The sequence below is a fragment of the Zalophus californianus genome, chromosome 2 (assembly GCF_009762305.2).
Source record: "Zalophus californianus isolate mZalCal1 chromosome 2, mZalCal1.pri.v2, whole genome shotgun sequence".
Lineage (NCBI taxonomy): Eukaryota > Metazoa > Chordata > Mammalia > Carnivora > Otariidae > Zalophus > Zalophus californianus.
In genome coordinates this window covers 128,304,655-128,313,234 of record NC_045596.1, presented here as the reverse complement: position 1 = coordinate 128,313,234, position 8,580 = coordinate 128,304,655, and the positions used below count along the sequence as shown (strand labels likewise).

At 54.3% G+C, this 8,580-nt stretch overlaps 1 protein-coding gene across 2 annotated transcripts in view; it reads right to left on the bottom strand.

Annotated features, from left to right (window-relative positions):
* Positions 1-575: 575 nt before the first annotated feature.
* The window catches only part of FHDC1 (FH2 domain containing 1), a 40,524-nt gene continuing 32,519 nt past the window's right edge, over positions 576-8,580 (bottom strand). For both annotated transcript variants that reach the window (XM_027597343.2, XM_027597344.2), the window contains exons 11-12: positions 7,277-7,441; positions 576-5,048 (exon numbers count right to left, since the gene is read on the bottom strand). In XM_027597343.2, coding sequence (XP_027453144.1) covers positions 3,003-5,048; positions 7,277-7,441 — 2,211 coding nt within the window. In that variant the 3' untranslated portion in view covers positions 576-3,002. The remainder of the gene's footprint in view (positions 5,049-7,276; positions 7,442-8,580) is intronic.

The window sequence follows — 8,580 nt, the reverse complement described above, 5'->3', positions numbered from 1 at the left end:
AGCCCCGAGGTGTGAGGTGCTTCTTCCGAACAATTCCTCTTTCTCATATAAGCACCAGCACTGCATTTCAAATCAAACCACTCCTCCCTCCCTCTCTGCTCATTCCTGAGGCAGCTGCAGAAGAGCTGTGATTTCCCAATAGTGCCCCGAGCCAACATGCATGAGGACACACAGGAGCAGATCCAGACTTGCTGGCCTCACAGAGATTACACAAAGCTTGGCCCAAAACATGGAATAATGCGAGCATGTATGAGGTGCTGAACATTCCATCGATGGCCTGCGTGTCAGATGCATGCTTGCATTCCCACAGGTCTGGCGCAAAGCCCGCTCTCTAGGCCTTCAGTTAAACAGTTTCCGGGGTACCGAGAAGATACACACCAACAGCCTAATTTGACTCTTGAGCCTCCTGAGGACAAGACCACTGTATCTCAAACCTGTTGCACCTCCTGCTTCCGGGCCTTTCTGTGTGCAGGAGATTATACATTCTTCCACCAGGATCTCTCTCTCTCTCTCTCACACACACACACATACACCCCCATCAACAGAGTAAGTTGAGGATAAAACACAACTCCCATAAACAGGAACTTTATTAAACTACATGTTACATAAAAGAACATATAAATGGACCTTTAAATACATTCAGTTCATCTTAAATTTATATAGAAACTTATTTACAGTTCTCCATTATATACTTAAATTATTTTTCAAAGCTTACTACCGATAAAAGGTAATAGAATGATCACCTGCTCATACAGATGCATACACATAGGGTCCACAGGGCTAAGTAAAACACCACTTCTCAAGAAACTCAGCTTATTAGATTTCAAAGCAACAGCAAGTTCTGAAGGTGCTTTCTTTTGAGCAGGCCTTCGACATGAGGCCTCTGCTAGGAGGTGCTGGGGGTCAGTTCGGAAAAGCTGGTTCTGGGGTAGATGGGTCCTTGGTTGTTTATAGCAACTTAAGACTCTTGGAGCTGGAGGGACTCTTAGAAACTATCACTGAGGCCATGCCCCCACTTCCGAAGATTGGGAAACAGAGGCCGAGGGAGAGGGAGTGATTGGCCAAAGTCACATAGCATCAGCGAGAGCAGGGACTGGAACCCTGGTTGCCAGGGTCCCACCTGGAGGTCCTGACCCCATCACTATCCACAAACTTTTTTTTTTTTAAGATCGATTTATTTTAGGGAGGGAGGGAGTGCACACGAGTGGGGGGAGGGGCAGAGGGAGAGGAAGAGAGAATCCCAAGCAGAATCCGTGCTAAGTGTGGAGCCCAATGCGGAGCTCCGTCCAACAACCCTGAGATCACGACCTGAGCCAAAATCTCGAGTCAGATGCTTAACCGACTGAGCCCAGCCAGGCGCCCCACTATCCACCAACTTTTGACCACTTTCATCCATTTCCAGCCACCCACAGGCCCTATGTTTTCAACGTTGTTGTCTGCATGGTTAAATACATGATTTCTTAGGCTTTTTGAGATGGTGAAAAACAGTGCAGGATTCCCACAACCATCTTTGTGGGGCCCAGGAAATATCTACCCAAGGCCATTTTTATGAGGTTTTGTGGTCAAGTGCCTTACTTCATTAACCATAAAGCTTACCATTTCAATTTAGCTGACTTATGGAAGCTCAGAGTTTCCAATTAATTTGGATGGAAGGCAACAGTCTACAGGAGGAAGACTGTAACATCAACCACGTGGATTCGCTGAAATCAATCTACCACCGTTGGATCTAAAATAAGGTTTCACTCAGGTTTCAGTAAGTGACCGAAAAGTGAAAAAAGGCAGGCAGCAACAAGAAAGTTTCAAGAATCCCCTCATCTCCTAGTCTCAAAAGAAGTCGTGAAATGGGCAGTGAGTAGAAACAGTACATGTATTCTTTCTTTTGAATAAAGCCTGTTTTTTTCCAAATTTTCCTGATGATATAAATTCTTCTGAAAGCAGGGTTGGGTTTTTGTTTTTGTTTTTTTGGTCTGTTTTTAAAAACTTGGTTTTTCTGGGGATTTTAAAAACCACTGTACCAAAGAAAAGATGTATCATCAGTGACATAGATATACAGATTCTCCAGGCTCCAAGTAGGGTTAGCCAAAGAAAGGCTGGCTGCAGGCAGAGAGAGAAGGGAGGGAGAAGACTGGAAGACAGAAGGGTTTATTCTTCCCATAACTAGAGCGAACCCAAGTCATAGCAGCCGTCATTCTGTTTCACAACAGACACGCAAATGGGCAAACACGGAAGGGGAAGATGTGCTCAGCTGAAGAACCCCTGATGCCTTTCCATTAAGAGATGGCACTTCTAAGTTCGGGGAGATGCAGCATTCTGCCTGGGCCTCCTGTTCGTCTGTGCCTGAACACACGAGAGCATCTGATTTCCATCCACCAGTCTCACCTTCCTTCCTGCCCACGCGCTAACCCTCACCCAAAGTCACGTACAGAGAGATGAGCAAGGCAGAGCCTTCAAGGAGACGGTGCCAATCACAGAACACCCAGCGCTTGTGTGGAAGCCCAGTTGCCAGCAATGGCTGGTGTGCGGGCAGATGGAACCCTGAGGCCAGGGAACACAGGAAAATAAAGTCTCCAGGTTAAGGGTTTTGTCTCCTTTTCCTGGGAGGCATTTCATTCTGCAAAAGGAACTAAACTACTTAATTTGTGTAATATTAAAAAATAAGTTTGACATATAAAAACTGGCCAAAATTCTTTTTTTTTTTAACTCCATAGGTAAGACTGTCAGCTTTCATATCTGCATTTTTGTGGGGTCTCTGCTTTGGGAGGGGGTTCCTCCAGGGTGTGCGAGGGAGGCGCCCGCCCAGACTTGGGACTTTACAGTAGTTGTCAGCTCAGCAGGGGACAGTCCACAGGCCTCCCTGACGACACCTTCAGTGACTTGAGCGTTAGCGGGCGGCAACCGCAGACCACTCTACGCGGAACAAAGACATTCGGTGCTGGCCCTACTTCACAGGAGTCAGTCCTCACAGTCTGACTTCACTTCGAGTCAGTCCTCACAATCTGACTTCACTTCCGTAAGGGATCGAGCATTTTCCCTAGCGTGGTCCGATCGGAGTTTTTCAGTCTGAGGGAGGCCCTTTCCCCAGCCCCTCGGCCCTTCACAGGGGCCTCTGTGTTGACACTGGGAGCCCCAGCAGACTCTGGACACTTTTTGGGGGTCCGGGCGCTACTGGCCCGCCGCAGGGTGCTGCTGTCCTTGGGGGCAGCATCCTCAGGGCCACCCTTCGGCCTCAGCTGACGCTGGGAAACAGTCCGAGTGATGCCGGGGGCTTTGGCCGCAGGAGAGGAATCCGTTCTCGTGAACCGAGAGGAGGAGGCAACCGTGTTTCGGGCAAAGCTCGGCACGGGAGGCGGGACACGGGGGACGCTGGGGGCCTGCGGGGCCTTGGGCTCCTCTTCGGGGCTCTCAGGATCCTGGGAGTTGGAGCGGCAGATCTTGTTTTCATCGGGCTTCTGTCTGGGGACGTTCCTGAGGGGCTTGGCGCTGGGCTTCTTGAGAGAACCCCTCGGCTGCAGGGATGGCTCCTTCCCTGACCTGGCGCTGCCGGAGCCGCCGCTTACCCTACCCAGCCTCTGCTCCTCCGCCACCGTGGCCCCCGCCACAGCCCCCGTTGAGGACCGCTTGGGCGACACGTCCGAGGTCCCCCGCACGGAGCTCCGGCGCGACCATGGCGGGTCTGTGCTGCTGGGGGTCTCCCGAGTGGGCCGCTTCCAGCCCACCGCGCCCCGGCTTCTGGAGATGGGCACGACTTTGCGCATGCTCTCACTCTCGGAGGCGGTCAAGGTCCGCACGGGCTTGGGCGCTGCACCCTGGGCCCCCTGGCTCCGCCGGACACTGGCGGGCTTGGAGGCCCCCTGCGACGCCTCCTTGAGGGCGCTTCTCTTCGGTGCTGTCGCATCCTTCCCTTTGGCGGATCTGTCCCGCGGAAGGCTGTCCTTGCAGGAGGGCTGGCTCTTCCCAGAGACCGGAGCAGAAGCCTCCCCAAGGGGGCTGGAAGTGGGGTGAGAGGAGACCTGGCTGCTTGTCTCCCCAGCCCCAGAGGACAGGGAGCCGTCCCCCCCGCCCCCCTCCCCTGGCTCCGAGCAGTCCAGGGTCAGCGAGCAGTCGGTGGCGTCGGAGATGTAGAACAGAGGCCCGGGGTCTTTGCTCTCGGGGTCGCTGCTGCCCACAGATACTAGAGCCTTTCCACTGGGTTCCTCAGGGGCGGCCCCGTCCCCCTCCAGGGCTGGGCTGAGACCACCCCGGGCCCCTGTGCCCACAGGCATCAGGCCGCCGTGGCTGGCACCGAGGGACTGCATGCTCCCATCCCCCAGAGACACCGGCTCCATGGGGCTGAGGTCATTATTCAGGGTCAACCGGGGCACCTCCTCTGGGCCCTTGGATCCCTGGAGGTCGAACTGAGCCAGCCCTGTCACCAGCTCGTGCTCCTTAATCCCCAGAGCCAATGGCGACAGTGGAGGGGACCGGGTCGGGCCCAGGCCCACAGGCTCGCTATTCCTCTTTCGGAGGATGCCCACCCCACTGCGCCGAACTCGGGGGAAGGGGGGCGCAGGGTCCTCAGACCTGGGGGCTGGGGGCTGCTGGCTCTGCCAAGATGAGGGTGGCTCGGAGGCCCCCACCTGGCCCTCTGAGGCCTGAGGTCTAGGTGCTTGGCTGGGGTCCTGGGCTCTCGGGTCCCCAGGTTCCATCCAGGCCAGTGTGGGCCAGGCCTGCCGGGGGCTGCTCCGGGGCAAGCTATTGAATTTGCTGGGCTCCTCGGGGCTGCCGGTGGAACTCTCCAGGAAGGTCAGCAGCTCCCGATCGGCAAAAGCGCCCAGGGAAAGGCGGGAGCGCCGAGTGTTAGGAGGTCGGTAGGAAGGGCTGACTGGCCGGGGCTGCAGGAAGGGCGGCAGGTCCTCCACGCCCTTCTTGGTCAGCTGCTCCACGTCGTTCTCACTGCTGCTCCGGCAGAATCCCCCAAGCTCCCCAGCCGCCCAGGAGCGACGCTTCTGCTCCAGCTCCTTTAGCCGCTGCAGCCGCCTCAGCTCCTGCACCGCCCGGTCATGGTTGTCCTGAGGGAGGGGTGGAGAGAAGCCCCAAGATGCATTAGACCCATGGGACCTGCGTGCAATTCCACAGCCACCTGCCCTAAGACCCCAAGATACAGGTGCAGAGAACGGCCTGGGTCCTAAGCTTCGCCAGGAGGGATACTGTGTGTTTTCAAGTAAGGAGGGTGTGGAAAGGGCTAGTTCTCCCAAAGCAGCCTGCAGAGGACCCCATCAGCTTCCAGCTTTCTGGTCAAGGCACTGTCTCCTAAGTGTGGGCTGTGACTCCACACATGCTGACCACCTCAACTCCGAGGGAACCCAGGTTGGCTTCTAAGCAGGGCAAGACAGGACAAGGCTATTCAGTCAATGGCAGAGAGAAAAAAAAGAGGAGGACCCTGAGATCATACCTTCCTGTTGCATCTGTGTTGAATACATCTACACATGGGCACACACATGCAGCACATTCTACTTAACCATTTGGGTGCATAAATATATACCCAAGATATTAAGAGATGCCAGTCAAATTTCTGTTCTCTAACGCTCCCTGGTAAGGAAACACCACAGATGCCATGGTGGCTCGGTCCCTCATGCCCCACCCCCTTCCCACAATCAGACAAGGGGATTTGCTTTACAAATCCTTCCACCACCCTTCACCCTGCTCCCAAGTACCCAGCCCTCCCCCAACAAAACCAAACCAGAACAAATGCACATACTAAAGCACACTTTACCACCGGGCTGTGCACTTTAAATATACATATATTTGTGGGACGCCTGGGGGGCTCAGTCAGTTAAGCGTCTGCCTTCGGCCTTGGTCCTGATCTCAGGGTCCTGGGATCGAGTTCCGCATCAGGCTCCCTGCTCAGCTAGGGGGTAGTCCACTTCTCCCTCTGCCCCTCCCCCCACTCCTGCGCATGCGTGCTCTCTCAAGCACGCGCGCCCCCGCGCGCACACACCCCCTAATAAAAAATCTTTTAAAAAACATATGTTTGTGTCACCTAAATGTGTGGATCTCACAACCCTAATCTGTTATTCATAGCACTTTTTATTCGAAAATCAATTTTTTCAAATGGTGGATTTCCCTTCCAAGTTTCTGTGAGACTTGGGCGGGGGACGCGCGGCCCCTCGTTCTGCTCCGGCCTGGCCTCACCAGTGTCCCAGGTGCCCCGGGCCCTCTCCTCCAAGGCCGCCTGGGGTGGGGTGGGGCCAGCTCCTGGCGCTCGGGACAGCTGGGCCGAGACAATCACACAGGTGGCCTCTTGGGCCTGCAGAATTGTGACAGGGAGTGTGAGAGCCTCAGAAAGAGCCAATTTGGCCTCTACCACCCACCACCACCTCCCACCTCTGAGCTCACTGCTTGGATAAGGGAGAGGAAACGTGGCCGCAGGCTTAGCCTCCTCTTAGCTGGAGCCAGAAAAGAGGGGTTGAGAACTCAAGTCACTCTGGCCTCCTCAGGGCCGGAGGGAAACCTGACCAGTCCCTCAGAGAATTTCAGCTACGGGCAAACCTGCTTTTAAATACAGGGAGAGGGATCACGTACAAGTATTTAGTTCCTCATCACCACTGAAGTGAAAGGATGTTGTTTTGTTTTTCATTGACGGATGAGAGTTGGCCTTGCAAAGCCAAGCGACCCAGAGCTCTCTGGCTCCCACACTGAACTCAGAGATGACTGGAACTGGAGGTTGAAGGGCGGGAAATGCCGCTGTATCGCTCAGACAGCAGCGGACTCCTAACTACTTGAGAATTTCCAAGCCGGCTCTGGCGGAGGATGACATGGTCCCCATGGTGCCAACCGCCTGGCCATGGCCATGGTGCTTGAAACAGGCGAGAGAAGGCCTTCCAATCATCCCACCACAACAAAGCGTTCCCTGAAAGAGGAAATTATTTCCTGGGGTGGGGGGGGAGACCTTCAGGACCGTCAAAGAGATTTGTTATTATCACAGCTGCCGTCATAAATGAACCTGCCTAACACAGTGCTTCAGGGCATCAAAGCAAGTGTGGGTATGAGCAGCACAGCAGCTGAGGCGGCCAGGGCTCGGCCCCCCCGGGGACGGGGACGCGCTCGGGGCTGGGACGGCAGAGCCCCGGCCTGCGGAATCCCAACCGAGAGCCTGGCAATGCTGCCTACGCCATGCTTCCCTGAAACCGTGCAGACGCTGAGCCATCTTGCTGCCAAGGGCAGAGGGCTGGGTCTGGAAGAGGAAAACAGAAAAAGCCACACCACTCAGAAAACCCGGAGATGCCATCAGCCATACCTGAACGGCTTTGTTGAATTTGATACAGAAGTCTCTAAATATCTGAAGGCACTCGTCCAGTTTCATGGTTTCTTTGTCTTCGCAGAAAAAATCTATAAGGGTGTGGGCCTCGCCCTGGAGCTCTCGTTTCCAGCGCTCCAGTTCTGTCAGCTTTTCCACAGCAAACTGCAGGAAAACACACACGCACACGCTGAAGGCAACAGGCAGCTGAGGAGGCGCTCTGCGCGCCGTCTGTGCTCCTGGGTTCAACTTCAGGTCTCGGGAGAGGGGAAGGGTGACGGCAAGTCCAACACGCTCAGAGCCAAAAGGGAAATATTTCAACCCAAACAAAGCCCTGGGGAAGCAGGATGAACTTCTGTGGGAGGCCTGCAGGCCAAAGAGACTAGAGAGCTTTAATCTACAGAAGGCCACTGATAACAACGGTCACCTTTAATGTCACTGAAAAATGACATAGGTGTAAAGTTGGTTTTATTGAGGAAAACTCACTCTGCATCTGTTCTTCCTTCTCTTAAAAGCGAGTCTTATACTGGCCAAGGGTTCACTTCAGGATGTCAGAAGTCCCTTGTACTGATGAGCTATTCTGTTTAGAGGGAGTTTAAACCTCAACTCAAATGATCCATGTCAGGGTCAGTGTCACCCCCACAGGACAGAAACCCTGGTGCCCAAACACCCCAGCCAAGGCTTAACCAGGGTGCTTATCCAAGTCAGCTAGGAAGCACTGTCTACAGTCCGTGCTTGGACATCACCCACACACTTCAGTACATCTGAGGTGCAACTACCACTAATATTTTGTTACAACCCCCCAGGAGATTCTGAGGAGCCCCCATGGTTAATAACTACTGCCCTATACAAGCCCATCCTCTCCACGTCTTCACTTCCTCCTAATCCTTCCAGGACAAACTCTCCAGTGCCTCTATAGATTCAGGCATCAGGGCGCCTGGGTGGCTCAGTCGTTAAGCGTCTGACTTCAGCTCAGGTCATGATCCCAGGGTCCTGGGATCGAGCCCCACGTGGGGCTCCCTGCTGAGCCGGAAGCTCCCTGCTTCTCCCTCTCCTTCTGTTCCTACCCCTGCTCATGCTCTCTCTCTCTCTCTCTCCCCTCTCTCAAATAAATAAAATCTTTAAAAAAAAATAGATTTGGGTACCACCACAACAAAGAAGTAGAAATGAAAGAAGACTGCTCTCCTCCGGTGAGCCCCCAACCCTGTCAGGCTGGGGATCTATCAGGCGCACAAGCACCTTGCCCTGACAGCACTGCGTGACGTTTACTGTTGAGCTGAAATGAGGGGGCAGCAGCTTAGAGG